Raw genomic sequence first — 23,154 nt, 5'->3', positions numbered from 1 at the left:
AAGTCTGGAGAAAGACAAATATTATTATTACCCTGTATTGCTTGTCTAAGATTCTTATGAATCTGAGACCGATATGGTTCACATTATTGGACCTGGTGTCAACGAAGTATTTGAAGTATGAGTTATGTACCATACAAAGGGAAGATTGTGGAGAGAAAGGTTTGGAATGGTGCAAGTGTGCAAGAAAGTTAATGGAATAAAGGATGAACTAACATTACACCCAAAAGAAGGTAATGAGTATTTAAACAACAACAATAACAACAACAACAACAACAACAACAACAACCACCAACAAAACTAGAATAAGGAGAATAAGGAAGTATGGTTGGTAACAAGGAAGGCCAAGTAATGATCAATAAAATGTTCTGGCCTATTAGGTGGAAACGATGGTTAGAATTCCACGTGAGGTAGAATTCTGGACAGGTTGGAAAATGCATGGCTGGAGAAGGCATAGTGGACAAGAATGGGACAAGACTGGACTATTACGCTAGTGAAGCGGAAAAATGATGTTTTAAACAAGATTTACTCATAACCTTTCACTTCAATTTCATATTGTGAAACAGGTCCACTTAAAACCCACTAAAGGTCCACTTAAGGGTGAAATATGACCAATTCGCCCCAAAACACACCATGCTCTAGACAAGACAGATGTCCCACCTCTGCCACTCACAGACAGGAAAGATATCCCACCGCTGCCATTCACAGACAGGACAGATGTCCCACTGCTGCCTTTCATAGACAGGACAGGTATCCCAACGCTGCCATTCACAGGAGAGTGGCAAGATTTGGAAGCTGGGCTGCATGACACCAGAGCTCATAAGCTAAAGCAGAAGACAGCTGTACACAGAAGCTGAACTCCATCCGTCACCCACAACTCCTACAATTCACACTGACAGAACCTTGACCAGCAGACTCCTACGCACTCTTCGTTTTTCTACATTATGATCAAACATACAGCAACTCATTGGAGTTCTCGTCAATGTAGAAAGGGGCAACTGCAGAGGTGGCCAAGAAGAAACGAGCACTCCAGATGCAAGGCCACCCACATGCAGCACAGCGCATGCATGTGAACACACACACACGCGCACGCACACGCGCACGCACACACAAAAAAAAGGCAGTCACCCATTTTCCCTGTCTGACAGTTACTTAAAGAGAAATTCAACCCAAAAATCTGATTTGTCCAAAGCAGGGTTTGCTTCCTGGGGTTGCACTCACCACTGCAATCAAAATGCATCTAGAACATCTACCTGTGCTACTGTCAGTTTAAACTGCATGTCAAAGCCTGTTTCTCTCAGCAAATCCAGGACAGGAGTCATGAGCGAGCGTAAGACACACCTGCTTTTGGGTGGGATTCTCCTCTATGTTTAGACTGGACACAGTGGCAGAGTTGCTGTCTGCTGCAGTGACAGCCACGTTACAGCAGTGTTACAGCAGTGTCCCCTTCAACAACTTCCACACGCCTGAGCAGCATGCCAGCCCTCTTCACTACAGGGCTCCATTATGCTGTCAGCTTGCGCCTTACAGAGTCGAGCAGTGCTCCTGGGATGCACTGAGACGGGGATAAAGGCCCATTCATTCATCCTGCAGACCCAGATATGCACAGATATAAGCCTATATGTTCAAATCCCTTAAATAATCAGAGTGGGCTGTCACCCAGGCTTGGCCTTTTGGTCAGTACAGTACAATGTCGTAAACAGTGACATCTTCAGCAGGCTAGTTACTACAGAGTGACACACAGAGCAGGAACATGAGGAAGTGTGTGAGGTTTGAATAGAAAAAAAACAAAACCACAATCAGTTCTTTTCTTCCTTATTTGTTTGTGTGTGTTATCAGAACAGAACACACAGCAATTTATGATCAATCCTGCAATGGCGAAAAGAAAGAAAAAAATTCTACATTGGGGTGAAGTGTAATAATCCTGTAGCATAGCAGGGAGCCAGGAGTTTGCAGGGAGTTGGGAGTTTGCACTCAGTTGGAGATTTTGCAAGGAGTTGGGAGTTTGTGTGCCTTTCTGCTGGTGAGGAGGCCAGAGAAGAGCTCGGAGACAGGGAGCTTTGGGACATGGAAGACCCAGCTATAAAAACTGGTGTGCTATAAAAACATGGGTACAATCATGGGAAGCTGTCTCCCTTTCCAGCTCCAGAGCCTTACATGTTACATAACCATAAAGGATTGCACCTGGACCTGCTTTGTATGGAAGACATCTAAATACAGTCAGCATGGTACTGGAAGATTTCTAGAAGAAAAGATATAAACACTTATGACTTGCTCATCTGTACTTGGTCCTGTCTTAAATGCCATGTAACTAGTGTCTTCCATCCTTCTTCAGATCAATCTGTAGATTGTCTACTAATGTATGCTGTACTGTACATACAGTATCATTTAGTTCAGATCTTCACACAAGGTACGTGTGAATTCCAAGAATTCCATGCAAACAGAGGGGCTAGCTGCTGTGCTCTCTCCCACCGCTTCCTGGGCTATTGCCCTCCCCATGGCGAAGCCTACCTTTACAACCCCACCAGGGAGCACTCCCAGCAGCCTCTGTGTGTTTAGAATGCCAGAAAATGATCCAGCATCGACTTCATGAAACACAGCAAGACTCTCCTGTAGTGACTGAGGCAGCAAAGCCATCAGGACTTTCAGAAGTACCATTTCCAGAAGCACATGTGTATAAGGTTAGTCATTGTTAAGCAGCATTGATTCCTACCGTTCCTACAGGGAGATGCAGTAGTAAGAACAGTGCTTTGAGAAGTAGGAAGTAAGTAGTAGTTACTGTTAGTCTGTAATAGCTCATTTTAAAGGAGAGGATACGGGTTTACACAGACACTAAAAGACAAACCCAGTTTGTCTGGTAGCACTCAGAGAGTGAGTGTGTGTGTGCGTGTCTCCTCTGCTCTCGCTGTGTGGTGGTGTAGTCTCCCCAGGAGACCACGGGTCCGAGACGAAAGGACGGATGGACATGGGAGGGAGGGGGGTGGGGTGGGGGGTGGGGATGACCTCAGGGGGATCCATCATCCTCCATACTGAGCGCCACGCGCTGCAGAGGGCAAACAAACAAACAAACAAACAAACAAACAAACAAAAACACACTGTTACATACACAAACAGCTAGACAGGGTTGAGGACAGAAAGAAAGAAAACCAAAGAACAAAAAGCAGAGAGAGTGCAAGAGAGACAGAGAGTGAGAGCGAGTGAGAGAGAGAAAGAGATGTATGTGTGTGTGTGCGTGCATGCATGCATGCATGCACGCGTTGGAACAAACCAATGGGAAGACAAGTCAGGAACACAAAAAAATCCTATGCAGATCTCTCTCTGTGACAGGCTGTGCAGAGAAAAATACTGTATCTGATCTGTTTCAGCCACTGGGACAACACCCTCCCACCTAGCACCCACTGACAGCTCTATCTAGGTTTGGAGCCACCAACTGTGACTGAAGAACATAAACAGGCCAGAGGAGCGTATAGCTCAAACTCTGCCTAGAATTCCCTCTCTTTCCTGGGCATTTGCATGTGATCCCACCCAAATGCTCCTCTGTAGAGCAAAGGCCTCACTGGAGACCTGCCAATCTCACCACTGAAGTAGCAGCGCCTTGCCAACTGGATCGATTTCAGCCCGTGTCTTGCAGGGGTCCAATGAGATGAGCAGCATCCCAGAGATGGAGATGAGCATCCACTCATTCATCTCGCAGCCTGTACCAGCTGCGCTTAATATGACAAGGCAGTGCTGGATATGAGCAGGTAGCTCATATGAGTCCAGCTCATGCCACTCTCTCCTATGGGTTTACCAGCAATGATCCTATGAATATTCAGAGCGAGCGGTCATCTAGGATTAATCCTTAGGGCCTACACTTGAAATGTTAGCTTGGTGCTCCTCTTTGTCTGCATTTTCTTCAGATTCACAAAGTTCAAATTGGGCTCGTGATTACTAAGACACTAGCAAAATATACATGAATAAATCATAACACCCAAATATATATACAACAACATCTACACAAAGAATCAAACAAAAAAACATGTTTTCTCAAAAGGATTGTCCAGCCATCTAAGGTGCTCATTAGTCATAAACACACCCAGTGAAGAACAGTGAGAGCTTTCAAATATCCAACAAGAAATAGAAACCTAAAACGCACACGACAACCAGAAACCAAATGCAGTGCAGGGAAGCTCAAGGAGACATCCGATACACTTAATGAATGACATATGAATGGAAATATAAGCTGTGAATTGTGAACAGAAAGTATTGTGAGCGATAATGGATGAAGGATGGATCCAGCATGTGCACACAAATTAATGTGTGTATGTGTGTGTGTGTGTGTGTATATGTGTGTGTGTCTGTGTGTGTTATGTGTAACACGAGAACATGCGTGTTTGGTGCTGCAGCTTCGCCTGCCCTCCTAAGACCAGTGAGAGCGTAGGCGTGTTTTGTGCGGCCTCGGTCTCAGTCAACTCATACCACTCCACCTCCCTCACTTCATGCTTGACAACATGGGTGCCCCCGAGTACCAGTGGGCCGCCGGGTCAGTGATGGCGCCCCCTAGGGGAAGGGTGAGGAACGGCTGCCGGGCGCTGCCACTCACGGCTGGGTAGACGTGGCCGATCTGCTCACTGCGGCCGATGTGGATCTCGTCGTCGTCGTCGTCCTCTGTGGTCTTGCGGTACACGGGGTTGTCGAAGTTCATACTCTTGGTGTTTCGCCGGCGCCAGTTTCGCCAGACCAGGTAGCCTCCAGTACACAGCAGGCCCACGACCACTGTGGCAATGATAGGAACTGCATGCGTTTAACACACAGCCGACAGAGCCGGCGGGGGCGTTAACACAGCTGGAGGACAGGGGACAGCGCTTCATGACACACACTCACACACAAACACACACACACACACACACACACACACACACAGACCCAGGTACACTTGGCTCAGTGTGGAGAAACTGAAAATATGTGATGGGTACAGCTTTAGCGAACAGTAATATTTCAAAAAATGACATTTAAATTCACTTTATAAGACTGATCAAAAAAGTCCCGCAGCAGTTAATTTGCCAGTGGGGAGAGTAAAGAGTTGGAGTAGAGAGTTGTAGAGAGTTGGATTCCTGAAATATGATTAATTGCACAAAATGTTTGTGAATCTGCAGGTTTATCAAAGCCAGTGCTGCCAAAGAGATGTGCACATTTACTCTAGCTGGGGGTGCTGGGGTACCTGAACACAAAGAGAAATGGAAGTGGGCTGGGTGTGCCTGTGTGTACGTGTTTTTTTTTGGGGTGGGTAAACTTGCTTGGCTTCTTTGTAATAGCTGGCTGCTAGCCCCTCTTCTCATTTAAAAGATCAGCAGCACCCGTTCTGCTCCCTTGGAAGCTTCCCTTAATTGCTCTATAGTCTTAACTACAACAGAAACCTTCTCATCTTGTTTTTCTCCTTCTCCCATTCCTGCAGTCTTGCGTGACACACAGTGAATGTCTCTCTTGCTGATTCTTTACTAAAGCTCTCTAAAAGGCACTATGTGAGATAAGAGGGATGCAAGAGGGACCAAAACCAAAAAAAGTAGGCTCTCAGGCTGATATTTTATTTATATTGGGCTCAGTTGTGGACAAGGGAAAGAAAAGGTCATGTTCATGTGCCAACAGCCAGGCTGATTCTACAGCAGAGGGCATTAGTGGCTCCGGACACACTGGACCCTTCTGTAGATACAATATAACACTGTCCAGTGGACAGTACTGCATCTCATAGCACATAGAACAAGCTGATCTTGCAAAATCTAAGCAGTGCATAATCTAACGTGGAATCTCACCCTCACATGAAGGACAATACAATGGGAAATTAAATGAAACACAGAAGAAGCATGCCCAACACTCATAAGTCATAAGTAGCCAATGGTGAAAAAATAATGATACAAGCAGTACAGACTTATTGCAAATGCCCTATGGCTGACTGCACTGTTTTCCTGACGACTGGCTACTTAAGACCCTGTTGAGTGAATGGTCACCAAAGCAGGCAGAGCTGGAGGCCAAGGGCAGGGGGGTGAGCAGGGTGAAGAGCTACATACATACTCACCTATAGGGATGACAATGCCCAGGACGGCCACTGTGATGTTGTTACCCAGGAGGAAGCGATCACTTGCAGCTGTAGAGCAAGAGAAAGAGAGAGTATGTGTATGTGAGTGTGTGTGTGTGTTGGTGAGGATGAGCTAAGGGCCAACGGTCATGTCATTATCTCCTAATTCACTAGAGCACTCTGCTTCTGCAGCTTAATTGAGTCATAAATCTGAATTTATGTATAAAGTGCTACACCTCAAATGGCTGTAACACAAAAATATGACTTTACATTTATCCGAGTGAAAACAGAATGTCACATTATCAACAGTGGCAGGACAAAGTAGAGCAATTGAGAGGCAGAGGTAAGAGCAGGCTGTTAATTTTAACTGCTCTGTATGGCTGCTCTGTGCGACTGCTTAGTCTGAAATCTGAATTTGTCTGCATAGAGCACAGTAGTACTTGCTTTGGCAAAGTAATAAAATCTCAATTTTATGGACACACAAGATCCTGTTTACTCTCAAATACACCCACCCAAACACACACACACACACAAACTCTATTTTGTACACATTGCCATCTCTTAAAAAAGGTTTCATCCCAGCACACTAACATCCATAAAATAACATCCAGTCTCACAATTACCACACAGAGCCACCATTAGCTAAAGCACAGTTAGTGTCTGATAATGGAGTCTGATCCAAGAGTTTAAGAGAAGTAGAGGGGACGGCACAGGCATACAGACACAGCCTGATAGCCCTACTAGTAAGTGCTTTGCATAATAAAAGCTTCCTGGGTAAAAGACACAGCAATATTCAAAGCATAGAAGAGATTACGAGAAGAATGTTTAGAACAATGATAGGAGAATCTTATGAAGGCTATTTATTATAATCTTATAGAGGCTACTAGTCTTTCAAGTAGTAATCATTTTAATAAGGCTCCGAGTAAATGCCAGATCAATGGTGTGCTTTCTACTGGCTTTTCTCTCCTCTTCTCAGTTGTGCGGTAACGGCACACTTATAGCAGCTGATTCTGTGGTGCAGCACTGCTAATGAGAGTGACTGTGTGCGCACAACCTGTTTGAGCAGGTTGCCTCAGACCCCCTGCTCCCCCTGCTCAGGGCCACGCTTTGTCCTCTCCTTTCACCCCTCACGGACCGGCTGCCCTCTGAATGGCAGTGGGGGAACGCTCCATTGCATTCACCTTCAGAGTCATTAGGGAGCAGGGTGAAGAAGGACAAAGGGAATGAACAGGTGTTCCTACAGCCTTCATCCTCCAGCCCAGTGCTGCAGGCCACAGCTCTTATCTAAAAACACATTCTGCCGGGTGGCTGCATTACATTTTAATGGCACTAAAGCATCCAGGAGACCATTTTTTTTGTTTGTTTTGAGTGGGAGGCTGGCTCTCTCCAGCTCCAGTCAAGAGGACAGAAAATGGCTGTGTAACACTAAAGGTCCATCTAATGTGCTGAGTAGGATGTAAGATTCCACTGCACTGACAAAATGTAGAAAGAGCACACCATCTTTACATCATGCTTTAGGGGTGGCTGTCCATATGAAAAACTATCACAATTTTTAAAACCACACCCTATTACTACACAGTGCACAATTTTGTGATTCCGCCATTTTATAGTAATGCCCGAAAAGCAGAGTGGAAAATATTTAGTGCACTCATAAAGTTCCCACTGTGCCGCACTAGCTCTCAACCATGTATATCTAGCAGTACACAATATCGTTAATTCATTCGGAAGTCAGCCTAAGGTCACACATGTTGTGGGCGCTAAATTACATACTTGTTAGCCAGCCTACAGCTAGTATAGGCTGCGTATAGTCTAAACAAACTGTCACCAGTAGTTTGAGAACACCTAAAAAGGCCACTTGTGTTCTGAACATATCACATGTGAAGGATGCTTATAAAAGTCAGGGCCATCAGCCTCTCTAACTTAGCGCAGAACATGCCTGTGTTGTATTTTTATCACATCCAGGCAGGCGGTGTCTGTCCTTAAGTGCCCACAACAGTGAAGCCAGAGGAGGAGGGGTCTGGGGCGGCAGGGAGGCATGCGGACCGTGGGCACTGTTCATCAGTCCAGCATGACAGCTCCTCTGCCTCTCCTGCCTGGCCTAATTCAGCAGAGCGGGACGTCCTGCCTAGGGTCGCAGCCACTGTCTAATCTATCACTCTCAAGTGGCCAGCCGCTGCTCGGTGCGCGCAGCCACCTGTGCACGTTAACACCGGCTGGCTGCAGGGAGCATGGGGCAGTCAGGAGCTGGATCTCATTTCTATATCTAATGCACACAGCAAGCAGGAGTTTTGCTCAGCTCAAAGCGAGGTGTGCATGGAGAAGGTGGAAATAGCTGAAGCTAAGAGGCAGACACCCCACTGGCAGATACAGAGACACACCAGCTGTCTCTCTCTCTCTCTCTCTCTCTCTCTCTCTCTCTCTCCCTCTCACACATGCATACACACAGTTATGCTATGCACTGATTGTCCATCTGTATCAAACATTTTGTCACATGGTTGCATCATGGCTTTGAAAGACAGAACAGCATTGGTATGTCTATCAGCTGAAAGCTTTGCACCACCTAAACGCTCTGATATGTGAGGTCACTCACCACGGTGTGAGAGGTTGGTGTTCTCGCCGTGTTCCCTGTTGGCTGGGGAGATGGTGCTAAGGCCAAATGTCTGGCTGCTGCCAGCTGCAACTCTCCCGGTGGAGGCTGGCCATTGCCACGGTAGCGTGGTGCTGGTGTGTGTGGTGCTCACTGTGGAGGATGAGTCTGTGGGTGAATAGGTGGTGGAGGAAGATGTTGAGGTTGATGGAGCTGGAGGTGTGGTACTGTGTGTGCCTGTACGAGCAGGAGTGGCCGAAGACATGGTTGGAGTTGGAGTAGTAGAGTAGTAGTAGATGGTAGTACTGGTGGTAGCTGCAGAGGCTCGAGTGGTAGTTGCAGGTTCTGTGGTGGTAGTTATGGAAGGTGGGGCAGTTGTAGTCTTGGGTTTTTCCACTGTATGTGCAGAGAGACAGAGATGCAGGGAGAGAGAAGAGAAAAAAAAAATCATGCTATACAGTTAAACAAGTAAGCATTGAGCCTGGCCTCTAAGTGTAACAATTCGAACTGTCACTGTGTGTAGAACTCCATCCCCTTGCACTGCTGTCTCTGCCCATCATTATCCACCTTCAAAAAGCATTTAAAACATTTCTCTTTCAGACTACCTTATAATAAAAGGTGCTTATAAATAAAATTTATTATTATTATTATTAGACAGACATGTGTTCCTCAGTGGTGTATCATAGGCAGTCAGGTGGCCTGGATTTGTTTTTTTATCCTTTTTTTTTTTTAAAGAAGGCAAGTCTTCTGTTTCTGCTCCAACTCCACTGCACTGCTCCACTGAGCCTAAAGAACCCCGCCGACAACAACAACAACATCAGCAACATGGAGCCCCCCCCTTGCCGCTGTTCCCTGGGCTGCTGGTCTGAGAGGGCTGAGAAACACTAACTAGCAGCTTTAAGGACCTGTGAGCTGTAAGACGTTCTGAGGCAAGGTCACTCAGTTCAACAGAACAGCGCGTCGCTTGAATATGTCTGCCCACTCGCAAAGACCCATCGCAAAGACCCCCCCCTCAAATCCATCGATCCATGTGCGAGCATCTTCTTCGAATCCTTCGCAGTCATGGCGTTTCACGCGGAGCGGCTGTGCTTCAAGCGCGCCGGAGGGCTTACCTGCCACGCAGCGGCGCATGTCCGGGCCCAGCTCGCCACCATCGGGGCAGGCGCACGTGTACTTGGGCGAGTGCTCGGTGATCTGTGGGGCTTTGAGGCACAGGTACTCACAGCCTCCATTGGGAAGACTCCCCATGTTACAACTGTCTGGAGCTGGGCGGGAAAGCACACAGAGCGAGTTAGCTGCATTAGCCACCAGAGCTGTGGGCTCATGACTGTTAGCATAAGACATAAGACAGTGTGCAAGGGCTGGAATGTTAGCAGGGCAAATGTGTAAAATCTAAAGGCCACTGTTACTGATACCCTGTGACAATAAAACTGTTTTTTTGTGCACTGGCACTAGTGGAGCACAAGAACCCAGCCATTATACGATCAGAGAGATCCATCTAAGATATGACTGACCCTATTGAGAGCCCTCTGTTCCTTTTAAACAGGGCTCTCAGGAGTGGGCTAAAACAAAAACACGTTCATCTGCACACCCAGATCTAGTAGGGTCTGGCTGCTTTGAAAGCAGTTAAATACACTGAGACATCATGAAATATCCTCAGAGTAAGAACAATGACAAGGAGAGATCCCGGTCTACAGCTTCACAGCATTCAGAACATGAAGGCACAAAACGTTCCTGCCCTTAGATACACACCCGCACATTCACATGTGCTGATATTACATTCTCATACCACAATAATTGTCTGACCTTTTATTACACTTTATGATATTATCACAATTACACACACACACACACACACACACACACACACACACACACACACACACACACACACCTTTGGGCTGGCGCAGTTCATGGAACACCACCACATCCAGCGGGTTGTTGAGGTGCTGTGCCAGCAGAGCCACATCATGGCCGGTCAGGCGGTCCACGCTGTATATGGCCTCATCCTCCAGGTCTGTCCAGTAAACTCGGTCCTGTGGAGGACAGGTGGGGGTGGAGGAGTGAGAGGCAGCTGGAAACAGCCCCCTCTATGATGACAAAAGAAAAACTTGGGCTTCAAATCAGCAGCTACTATCAACCGCAGAGACTGAGACACCGCCTGTTCTGTGGCAGACGGAGGGCGAGGAACAGACTGGCTGACAAAGACAGGAGGATAATGACAGAAAACAGCAGTCATGGCTCACTAGTGATGAAAGGGCTGAAAAAAAAAAGAGTTGAAAATAAAATGGGTGCATTTTAAGCTTTTTCTCAGAAAATTCCTTTATTCACAAGCTTGAATAACTTGTGATTTTGACAAGTATAATTAATATAATTGTACAGTCACCCTGACCAATACTGCAATGGTGACCATTAATGTCCATTTTAAAATAAATTTGAAATATGGTTTGCCACCTAATCGCTGTGGGCCCTTAAGGACATGTTTCTGTGGACAAAGGTTAACACCTGTGATTTGTCAGAATACACCCAACCCACTCAAATTACTCAGGAAAACCTGTTATGGTACCCATAGCACTACTGGTTATTGAAAGTGAAATGCTTGACTATGATACAGTAGGTACACTGCCCAAAGAAATGCACTATTTGTCTTTTGCAACAAAACTAACCAAAGGTCAAAATGGCCATTTCAGTGAAAATCAAATAGTGGAGATAAACTCACTGTGTGGGCATAAGTGTTTTGTTTAGGAAAATGAACAAACAAAAAACACAGGAAAAAATAAACATGCACAAGGGGAGGTAAAGTAGATAAAACTATGAGAATGCCTGGCACACAAAATGCTCGAACAGAGAAAGTTCAACACAGAGGAACGCACAATGTTAACAATATGAATGAATGTGTGTGCGAGTGTGAGTGTGTGAAAGATATTTTTCAAAGTCTTTTGGATCACGCAGGTTTTCCATCAGCTTAATTAGAGTTTACACTGCTGTCTCTTAGCCGCACCACTGCCATCTGTAACAGTCTGCCAGTGTTCACATGCTGGTTTGAGACACAACACCTCCTCCGCCATTCTCTCCTCTTCTCTCCCTCCCTCCCTCCCTCCCTCTCTCTCCCTATCCCTCATTTCTGAACAACCCCTACCAGCCTTTCCTGCAGACGGGTCTGTTACTATGACTACCGGACATTCACACCAATTTTTCTTTCAATGGAATTTGGAAGTGGATGATTCGGGTGGGGTGGCAGCCTGGAGGTGCTCTCGCGTGGGCCGCTAGCTCTTGCGTCTAATAGCCTGGCGGTATTAGACGACGTTTACTGGGGGCCGCCTTTGAAAAGGTCAGCCCTGTGGATCTTTTCTGAGATCCAGCAGGTCCCCACTGTTGATGGCAGAAACTACAGCTGACTGTTATGGACAAAAATATAATTTGGCAACTACAATGCCCTTCTCAACCCGGCTCCTCCTTGCACGCCTACATCTATGCTGTAGACCCAGAGCCAGAGCAGTCTCATCTGTACGCCGCTGTGCAGGGATAGCAAGGCCGTTTGGCCCAGCAGCAAGCTGTGCAAAGACCTGTCCTTGCCTCTATAGATTTGGGGTGGGATAACACCAGGCTCAGTCATTCCAAACTTCAGCAGTAGCTCCGGAGCAGCCTCAGGGGCACGGCACCCGCACGGCGCCTCATTCCTCAAACGCTCGGCTCCAAAGTAAAAAAAAAAAAAAAGGGGAAGGAAAGGCCATTGTTTGCCCTTTGCGGTGCGGTGCTGAGCGGGCTCATCGACTGGGCTGTCAGGAGCAGGGGCTGATGTATGGTGCAGCCTGGGTCCTGCCTGCCGGCCCCTTGTGAGCTGCATGCCTGGAAAGGCTTTTACATTTGGTTTGTCCTTAGTTGCTGACTGTGAGGCTTGGCCATTCATCTAGCAGGCTGTGGTGCTCTCCTGGTGAGGAGCACACTACTGAGCAACGCACACTATGTCTGAGGACAGCAAGTAAGAGACAGAAGAGAGAGAGTGAGAGAAAGAGAGAGAGAGAGAGAGAGAGAGAGAGAGACTGAAAAGAGAGACTGGCACAGTTCAATTCTGGATATATTCAGATTGTGAAAAAGTGATTCAGATTCAGAAAAAAACAAAAAGAGGCTTCTTTGTGGCTGCAATAGTTGCATCGCTGATCTTTCACTACAGGATTCCCTGATTTTTAGGCACTTTATGCACAGGAAGATATATAAGCTTGAATATGGCAGAATAAGGATCTCACAACACAGGTTACCACTGCTTGTCGCTGCTATCCACCAGCGCTGTGTTGAACGAAAGAAAGGAAGAAAAAACGGCCGCCTCCTCACTCATCTATAGACTTCGCCTGCGGAGGAAGGAACTCTTTGTTCCCAGGCACCGTCCATGCTTGCTGGGCACCGTCTTTCTGAGACCTGCTGTCTCAGAAACAGCTCTGAAATCTCTGCCTGAACAAAGCTGGACTTCAGTGTCACAGGGTTCGACATCTCCGGGGGCAACGGTGGGAAACAAAACAAAAGCACCTCCCCAACGCAGTGGCCAGCAAGCAGACTGGCATGCGTCTGCCCCAGCAGGCTCTAGGCCCGGAGAACACCAGAGCCCGGCTTCTTCAGACCCAGCTCCCAGGGCTACTCCCTAATCTTCTCCAAGAAAGATCTGCTTCAGTCCAAGTCTGAGCTCACTACAAAGAACTGCTTCCATTTCATCATTTATCACAAACTAATGTAAAATGTTTCTCATTTGAAGTTATTATTCAAGAATACATTATTTAAATCATTTTTAGCTGTTTAATAAAACTATAAAGGATATTTAACAATATAAATATATTGCTTGCACAACCTTGTACAGTTTTTAAACTGCTGTGACTTCATGTATTTCTTTCAAACAGTAACACATGTATACCCCTAACACAGTGGCAACAACTGTCATGACTGGACTAATACATGATACTGGCTCAGTGAGTTATCATCACTACTGTCAGTCCTTTAACTTTGAACTTCTGTTGAAAAAATATTTCCTAGCTGTTCGGAACAATGACAGAGCGGCTCCGAAAACAGCTGGATGCCAAACTGTTTTTCTTCTGATTTTCATCTTTTGTTATTGATAGAAGACACAGAGTGTTTAGCCCTACTGTATACCGCTGTACACCTCTGTAGACATTATACCTCTTCAACCCCGAGTTGTCTGGGAAACCTAGAGTTGAAGCAGAACTGCTGAGCTTCAGTTCAAAGAGTGGAAAATGAAAAGCACCTCGCCTCTTCCTGAATCCAGGCCTAGCCCGTCTGCACGGGCAGGCGCAGGGCTTCTGCTGTCAGGCCCAAGTGACAGAAGTGCCCCATCTGCCCCCTCACTAGCCCTTTTGGAGATGTAACAACCAGGTTTCTCACTGTGAGGCATCGTGCATGAACCTTAATTTAGCAGAGATGTCAATTTTGACAGACAAACAGAGTGAGACCGGCATTTCCAAGATGTCATAGTTTTAACCTGTTCTGTGGCTCTATCTTTGAATTTATCTCTCTCATCTGACAAACTATAAGGAATGCATTGTTACAAATGACTTAAAAATGACTTACAAACGACTTACCTCAAACAGGGTTAGGGCAAATGGATGGCCTAAATGGTTCACAGAGGAGAGCAGAACTCTGCGGTCATCTCCATTCAAGTCCACGCTGGAGATAAGGTGGAGTTTAGAGTCCACCCAGTACAGACGTCTGCTAGATAAATCTGGCAAGAACATTGAACCAACAAAGATTCACAATCAACGCAGAGTGCAAAATATATTGCTGTTGATGCAAAAATTCATTTCAGTACCAAAGTAGTCATTCAAAAGGAGTTATAAGCTCCCGTAGCTCTTCAGACAACGCAGGTAGTGCAACATGCTAGCAACACCAAGCTCATGGGTTCAATTCCCAAAGACACATGTACAGTCATACAATATGTAAGTAACCAGGGAAAAGAGTGCCTGTCAAATCCTGTATATGTGAATTTTATCTCTTAATATAATAAAGAACTTCATTTGGGTTTAGAATCAATAGCAAGATTGGTAGCAGAAAAAAAATGCATACTGTTGTAACGCACATACACTGAAGGATCCAAAAGAGAATTATTTTATATTTATCCCTTGGGACAAAACAAAACAAAACAATTATTTGTGTTTATCCAGACCAAGCAACACTCAATTCCTCACTTTCTGAGGTGCCTGTCGTCTTTTCTATCCGTCTACCATGACTGCTTTTTCAAATGGCCTCCTGCTTTAGGGTGTCAGAGAAATGATGAAAATATTGACAGTGCTGCTTGGGCAATTCCATTTAGTTTTTCCTAAACTGGCAGGTGACTGATGAAGAGGAGAGTGTGTGAATGATTCGGAGCCCTGCTAGCCACAGGAGACTGCCCCCAGTTATTAACACTCACCTTCTCTCCTGCGTTTTTTGTCTTCAACTTTTCCCATCACTGTTAGTATTATTGTTTTTCTCCTTCACCATCAACCCTTGTTGATCGCCTCTCTACTTAATGGTTAATTCCAGTAACATGAATGAATCCCTTTTTTAATGCATCACATATTGCTCTACACCATCTTCCCTTTTTAATCTGTATTTTCAGATATTTTTTCCCAATTTGAATTTGAATACATTCAGCGAAAATACACACATCCTCTGAGGAATCGGATGATGAAATTGAACTCAACATTCATGGCCGAACAGCACCTTTTTACCTAGTGTAATTCCATTGGGCCACTCGATGCGCTCAGAGACCAGCAACTGCCGGTCCACCCCGTTCAACCCTGCCTTCTCGATCTTAGCCTGGGTACCCCAGTCTGACCAGTACATAAACCTGAACAGCACAGAAAAGTAGTAAAAGCAGTCAGTTCAACAAAAAGTACATACAGTATGAATTCATGAATTTAATTTCAATTAGCTTAGAGGTAAAAGATTAATCAAAATTCATTATATATTGTGTTTTTGTTTTGTTAAAACAAATTTCTAAAAATAAAGATACTCAGATCCATAAAATCTGCTTAATAAATGTATCCAAGGAAATATGTTTTAAAAACCACTGAAAGTCTTTTAACCCATGTGCTGGAATGCATCTCATAGTACAATGTTCCATTCTAGGAAATCTCCAGATTCACACATGTCAAGACTCCAGAGCAGTTCAGGTAACTATATGTTAATCAAAAGCTATGTAAAACTCAACTACGTCTAAGAGGAGCTGGCACTTTGCCCACAGGCAGTAATTAGCTTTCATGAAGACCTGTTCTACGGTGCTCATTTGCCTGTTTGTTAAGCTCCTCTACTTCAATAATTCACTGCAAAGAGGCTCAGGGGGACATAGCCTTTGCGATGACAGGAGAGAAACACTAAACTTTTCTGAAGCTCACTGAGAGGATAGCTGCTACCGGGCACTGAGAGTGTTAAGTGGAGAAGGAGCACCATGTTTTTTTAGGGCTTGTAGAAGAGTAGGTCAGTTTTCTGTAATAGCTCAGAAGGAAGGGAGAGTATCATGTCGGTCATACCCTCCCGTCTAAATTAGGTCAAACTAACCTTGTAAGTTCTATAATAATGCATTCAAATTAGGCAAACCAGAAATAAGGTATTTAAAGTTTTGTGTGTTCTGAAGCCTCACCCTTGTCTGGGATCAACAGCAATCGCACGTGGTTCACTTAGTTCAGTGTCAATCAAGATTTTTCTCTTCTTGCCATCATTAGTAGCGACAGAAATAGTCTTATGTCCAGAGTCAGTCCAGTAGATGTTTTTATGAACCCAATCCACAGCTATGCCTTCTGGGGAATGTAGTGCAGATTCAATGAGTGTGATCTGTTCAGATGCATTACTGGCTTTGTTGATATACGCACTGTAAAAGAACACACGCACACACACACACACACACGCATTAGTCTTTGTCTTCAGGATGCAGGCTCATATGGTACGAATTTGTTCATGATCAATCACAAGGCACTGAATGCCTGTACAACTTTATGGTGAGTGACCAGCTCACCAACACCTTCCATAGCCAGCTGTTGTTTCTATTCATACACAAGCATCAAATTAAAGCAACATCAGTATATTTCTCAAATAATGATGGTGAAACAAGACAACAATGTTATCTGCTCTTGGAATCCATTCACTAACCCAGTGCTGAGGCATGTACAGAATGACATATGAGCGCACTTTGAGGCATTATGGCCGTCGATGGGAACGGTGCACTGCAATTGGCTGAGCAGCACTACTATGCAGCTCATTACAGGGCAACTTATCATTTTGATGCCACTTGTCACTGGGGGTGGGTAGACCTTTACAGCCTGCTTTTGCTCCATCTGCGGCTGCTTAAGCAGACACTCCTTTAACAGATGCCACCCTGTATGTCCGGGTGTCGCCCTCTACCCTCGCGAAGCTGCAGGATCACTAGGCTCTTCTCAAAGACGAGCTTCCGTGCGTCCCAGGGGCGGGTGCAGACTTGATCAGTCAGCATTTCTCTAGTGTTCCTACTGTTCCCACAGCACCAGATTACTGGCCCCTTTCCATTTCAGCTGACTCAAAAAAAAAAAAAAATGAGACAAAATAAGGAGAAGAGGGTCTATGACCAGAGAAGGCTAGAGGGTAATGATGGTGAAGGTGACATAAGTAAAGCAGCCTCATTCAGATAAACATGCTAGATCTAAAGAATGGCTTGATAAATATATACAGTATGGATGCTGATTTTATGCAGACACAGTTAAATGCAGTGATTTGTAATATTCACATTGAAAATCTAGAGTTAAAATCAATGCTAAATATTGCACAGTGCAATGCAAGCCTAAAACTTACTGTCTAAAAAGTAAATAAAGCCATATTGAGCAAAGCACATGCTGCATATGGACAAGGTTTTGACAAGTATGGAATGGATGAGCTGGAGTAACAGACTGCTCTCCCTAATTGCTTGTGTATTTGTTTGCCTTGGACATCTTGGCTAAAACTTGGTGCCTCATTGAACCAAAATGATGCTAATCAGAGTGAATCAGGTCAGCGACAACATTGCCACGATTTATAAATCAACGAGACGCAACGCGGCCTTTCCACTCCCAAAACGACATTAGGAGACACTCTTGCCATTACCTAAAGTAAGGCCACAGAGGAAGCCAAGATCAATGAATATGTTTTACTAATTTAATTGCTATTGAAAGCAGCCAAACCCAGGTTAAATGTAATTAACTTAAATAACAGTGGGAGATTTTTAGCCTCCAATCAGTATGTACACACCAAAAACCTTACAAAGAAACAGGCACATTCCAAGTAGTGAGCAATTATTATGTCAATCTCTGTTGATTATAGGGATTAAAACAAAACAAAAAAAAGCCCCTCTCTCTCTCTCTCTCTCTCTCTCTCTCTCTCGCTCTCTCTCTCTCTCTCTCTCTCTCTCTCTCTCTCTCCCTCTCTCTCCCTCTCTCTCCCTCTCTCTCCCTCTCTCTCCCTCTCTCTCTCTCTCTCTCTCTCTCTGCGTGTGTGTGTGTGTGTGTGTGTGTGTGGTGTGTGTGTGTGTGTGTGTGTGTGTGTAATTAGCACCATGCCAATACAGCACATTCATTCTGCTCATGGCATATTTATTTGAGCACGCACACAACAGTAGAAAGTGCTGGGATAAGATAGGGTGTGATACCAAGTACCAAGCGGTTGACCAAATTCATTGGTTTTCTGTGATCAAACCCAGTACTGTTTATTTTTAAACCTGCTCTGTGGTGCCTGATTCCTCACTGGCCTTCAAGCCCATATTTTATCAACTGGAAACTTAATTTGCACAGAGCATTGCACATAGCATGCACAAAGTTATAGAATGAAAATTCTTAGCAGCTGATTAGATAAGAAACTTGCCTGCTTTCATAAAAATGGCAGTTGTAGGATATCCCATTGAACAGGACTGACTAAAACGCACACTGGCAAAAGAGGACTGTCAAAAACCCACACTGTGTGCATGTATGTATGTATGTATGTATGTATGTATGCATGTGTGTGCCTGTGTGTCTGAGTGTGTGTGCATGTTTATGTGGAGCAGCTGTTGCAGCTTGATTAAATCTGCATTCTGGATGAATAATATTTTCTGAATCTCAGGAAATCTGGCACAGTGCCCTGAGGATGCGGATGTCAGGATGCACACAACACAAGGAGAATGTTTCATGGGGGTCAGTAATAGAAAGGGATGAGTGGTGCCGACAGTCCTTCTGAGGAAAATGAGGGGAGTGATGGGAAAAATTAAAGTGGGAGGTTAATTAAACGCAGCATATGGTGCAGCTGAGATGACAGAGCAGGGCCTGATGGGACTCAGTGTGACATGGGGGACAGAAGTCCTCATCGAAGTCAAGCAAAGCAGTATTTACCCATGTAGGGCACAAAATGTTCAGGCCCCAGCGTAGCACCTAATATGTAAAATACTTCTACGGGACTGATCACATGTGTTTAGAGAGGCTGCATTTTTCAAAGCATTCTATAAATATGTGCCCTTTCAAACATTTTCTCCAATTCAGTTTTGTACATTGAAGTATCTAACTAGACACTCTTGTTCATACTCAGAAGCATCCTACCTGCCTAGAAATTCTGACCATAGTGCCAATAATGTGTCTATGCTTACTAAATGTTTAGCTTCAATGATTAAAACTGATACTTAAGATGAAATACTGGAAACAGTGCTTTAGCCTCCCTGCTCTCAAGAAGAGTTAAAATACAGTATAAGCAAGCCACATGGGTCAAACAGTAGTGCCAGGTTTGGTCTACACTGATGACACCCTGGCACTTAATGCTCCAGGAGGTTTGCTCAAGAACAACAGACAATGGAACAGTTTTGGGTGAAACTATCAGCCTACGACAGCTAATGTCTGTAATATTATCCACTCTCCTTTACATTTGATAATGTCAAAAAGAGAGTTATACATGCACATACACACACAGACAGAGGACGGAGAGAGAGAGAGAGAGAGAGAGAGAGAGAGAGAGAGAGAGAGAGAGAGAGAGAGAGAGAGAGAGAACTGTAAAAATTCAAAGGTGATGTGAGGATTATTCAGTAGCTCTTCATTAATTACTGCTTCTCGATGGCTGTGGGAATGTGAGAGATGTAGATATGAGGAGGGAAGAAAGACAGTGAAAGAAATCACCCTTTTAATCTTTCACATGTCTCTGGAAATCTAAACCAATTACTGCCACACACTGCATTATGCATGGAGTGAGGCAGAGTGGTGTGCTAGAGAGAGAGTGTCTGAAAGACAAGTTATAGGGGCCTGTGTACCTCAGACAGTGAGAGCAGCTGCGTTGTTGAGCCATGTTTGCATTCAGCGTGGGTCTATAGTAGGGTTGGGCTGATACACAATCATCAATGGCAGAGACAGTCACTGACTGACACAACATTGTGATGCCACACCCCCTCCGTCCTGCCTCCACAAACAATGTGACGCACCCTAGCTGCTAGCTGTAATTCCAGCATCTCCACTACAGTGAAGAAAACTAGATTTCTATACGATAAAAATACATATACCATATTATATCAACCCATAGAACTAATGAATATGTATTTTAAAGAGTCTTGAGTACTTCCAACGAAAAACCATACATTAGCCATTTCCTCTTTTTTCTGTAGTTTTCTTTTTTATTTTGTAAAAGGCTAAAATAAGTGTTATTTAGACTTACATTACTTCATTCATGTATAAGCATTTAAAAATAATACTTACAATAATGCTTTATATTATTGTATTTATTCTGAAAAATGTATCTTCCAATAGTGAAATCAATTTGTGGCAGTGGAGATAAGCATTTAAGAGCATAGAGGTAAATTTAAAAATATTGTCGAAAAAAGAAGCGATGCGTAGAGGCACGTAAAGAAGGTGTGCATTTGTGTGGTAAGGCCAGTGGTTACTCCTAGAAGATCTCCCAGCCCCCCAAGATTAAATGTAAGCTTTTAGTAGAGCCCTAATAACATAGATTTCATTCCTAGGTAAAACTGTCCCTAGAGCTGTAAAAATGCCCACGACCCACTATAACACATCTCCCCCACCAAGCAACTCTTTAGTCACTGTGTACCTGAAGATCTTGCGATGAAAGAGGTCACACCAGTACATCTTGTTGGTGGTGACATCCACGTCCAGTGCGACTGCGTTTTTCAGGGTAGGCACTACTTGGGTGTAGTCCCTCTTCACCAGGTCCAGCCTGCGTATCTCATGGCGGTTGGTGAACATCAGGTACGGGCTGGAACCTGTAGAAGAGACAGCAGGGGAGCGTTACACATTAGTGCTGAGGTTTACAGATGCCACTGCCCTCTACAGGAGGTGTAAATAAAACCAAACATCCTTTAGATTATCTCCCAGAGACCACACTGTACAATAATCAAAGTGCAATGCAAATGATGGTAGCACTAGTAGAAGAGCTGTGTGTAATTGAATTGCTTTGTAAAAATCCCATGTGAGAGAAATGAACAAACCCTACACCACAGCAATGGAAATGCACTAGACTGTATACCACAGAGTATTTTTTTTCTTAAATAACACTAGATCCTCAGATGACTTGCACAATATAAATATTAATAAATTAGAATTGGATCATTTGATCTCAATGCACCCTCCAGCAGACACATGGCACACATGTGGTCATGTGTTTTCCTGGTTAAGGGCTCTCTTGTGTTTGTTCTAGATACGTGCAGCATGCCTGCATCATGCTGCCAGTAAACTGGCCTGCTGCAGAGTACCTGCCGGCAATTAGCCTCCAGCATGTGTCCGTGTGAGTGTGTGTGTCCACCACAGGGACTCGCAGTCAGCATGGTCTAGAGAGTGGGGTCTGTGTCACCAACTGTCAGTTCTCAGCTTTCACTTCCTTCACAGCACACTGACTCCCTCCTCACCACACTGGTGGGGGGGGGGGGTTACACACACACACACACATACACACACACACACACACACACACACACACACACACACATACACACATACACACACATACATACACACACATACATACACTCCAATAATGTGGAGTTCCTGAGAATAAGCCAAGGCCCCCAACCCCCATTTCCTGAATTCTCCTTCTCTTGCCCTCTATTAAACATTCATTTCCTTTTCAGGTCCAATAAACGCTCTATGGCCAGAGCCCTTGGATAATCGAGCAGGTGGTAATCGCCACAGGTAGCAGCCGTTCACGAGCCTTTAAAATTCGGCTGTTGCTTGGAGAATGAGCCAACAAGGGGGAGCGAGGAAAAGAGCAAGAGTGAGTGAGAAAGAGAGAGGGCGAGAGACAGAGAGAGAGAGAGAGACAGAAAGAGATTAAGAGAAAGAGAGACACAGAGGGAGAAAACGCTCCAGCGGACTCCAGTTTGACAGTGATGGCGAGAGACGGGTGGTGCTGGAAGACGGTGTTTCATACACCCGCCCTTCCTCTCTCCATTCCCACCAAAGATTTCAATATCTCAAACCGTGATCTTGGTAAAGCCAAGCTGGTTTGGCAAGGCAAGCAGACGCTGCAGTCAGTGGGGGGTAGAGGGGGTCGCAACACAGTGTGTGGCCCTCCTAGAGCAGAGGGGACTTTTCAAGAACATTTCATTGCCCCTCCCATAATTCCCTCATGGGTCACTGCACTGCGTGCAAATATTTTCATTTTCAACCCAAGTCAGGATTCAATCATTTCCCCCATCTTCTGGATTTGCTGCCATCAATCTCAACTCCTTAGTTTAGAATGCTAGAATGTATAATGGGTGGAGGAGGAGAGAGACAGACAGAAAGACAGATTTGACAAGTTTGTAGTGAGAAATGGTAGCATCACTGATGCAAAGAATGAAATAAGTAGTCCTAATGTGATCCATCACCAGGGCAAGGCAAGGATACACAAAAATAAATAATGTGCATTTGTCCCATGCCCTCATGTTTTAGTGATACATTGTCAGCATTCTTGCTATGTATACCCTCAACTCCTTTTTGGGAGGAGATGTCATTAGTGGAAAATAAACTTATGGCTAATTTTGTAAACTCACACTGGGGGCTATGATGAGAAGGTCAAAGTTAAAAGACGTGTTCATGAATTGTATAAGTTATGTGAGGCAAAGGGAGGAGAGGCAGGGAGAGGGAAGAGAGGAGAAGAGACATGAGGAGAGGAGAGGAGAGGAGAAGAGACATGAGGAGAGGAGAGGAGAGGAGAGGAGAGGAGACATGAGGAGAGGAGAGGAGAGGAGACATGAGGAGAGGAGAGGAGAAGAGATGAAACATGAGGAGAGGAGAGGAGAAGAGATGAAACATGAGGAGAGGAGAGGAGAAGAGACATGAGGAGAGGAGAGGAGAGGAGAAGAGACATGAGGAGAGGAGAGGAGAAGAGACATGAGGAGAGGAGAGGAGAAGAGACATGAGGAGAGGAGAGGAGACATGAGGAGAGGAGAGGAGAGGAGACATGAGGAGAGGAGAGGAGAGGAGACATGAGGAGAGGAGAGGAGAGGAGACATGAGGAGAGGAGAGGAGAAGAGACATGAGGAGAGGAGAGGAGAAGAGACATGAGGAGAGGAGAGGAGAAGAGACGAAAC

At 45.0% G+C, this 23,154-nt stretch overlaps 1 protein-coding gene across 4 annotated transcripts in view; it reads right to left on the bottom strand.

Moving 5' to 3' along the window:
• Positions 1–2,982: 2,982 nt before the first annotated feature.
• lrp8 (low density lipoprotein receptor-related protein 8, apolipoprotein e receptor) overlaps positions 2,983–23,154 on the bottom strand; it is a 110,492-nt gene continuing 90,320 nt past the window's right edge. Inside the window, exons 10-19 of one of the 4 annotated variants that reach the window (XM_035524327.1) lie at positions 20,676–20,847; positions 16,261–16,488; positions 15,350–15,468; positions 14,222–14,361; positions 10,531–10,672; positions 9,749–9,901; positions 8,640–9,032; positions 6,050–6,118; positions 4,580–4,770; positions 2,983–3,040 (exon numbers count right to left, since the gene is read on the bottom strand). In XM_035524327.1, the coding sequence (XP_035380220.1) occupies positions 3,002–3,040; positions 4,580–4,770; positions 6,050–6,118; positions 8,640–9,032; positions 9,749–9,901; positions 10,531–10,672; positions 14,222–14,361; positions 15,350–15,468; positions 16,261–16,488; positions 20,676–20,847 (1,646 nt within the window). In that variant the 3' untranslated portion in view covers positions 2,983–3,001. Of the gene's footprint in view, positions 3,041–3,184; positions 4,771–6,049; positions 6,119–8,639; positions 9,033–9,748; positions 9,902–10,530; positions 10,673–14,221; positions 14,362–15,349; positions 15,469–16,260; positions 16,489–20,675; positions 20,848–23,154 lie in introns of those variants that run through there. The other 3 variants (XM_035524328.1, XM_035524325.1, XM_035524326.1) reach the window with 3 other exon arrangements.

The sequence above is a fragment of the Electrophorus electricus genome, chromosome 3, assembly GCF_013358815.1.
Source record: "Electrophorus electricus isolate fEleEle1 chromosome 3, fEleEle1.pri, whole genome shotgun sequence".
In the NCBI taxonomy this organism is placed as follows: domain Eukaryota; kingdom Metazoa; phylum Chordata; class Actinopteri; order Gymnotiformes; family Gymnotidae; genus Electrophorus; species Electrophorus electricus.
Note: the sequence above shows the minus strand (reverse complement) of the source record. Positions and strands in the feature narration are given on the sequence as shown.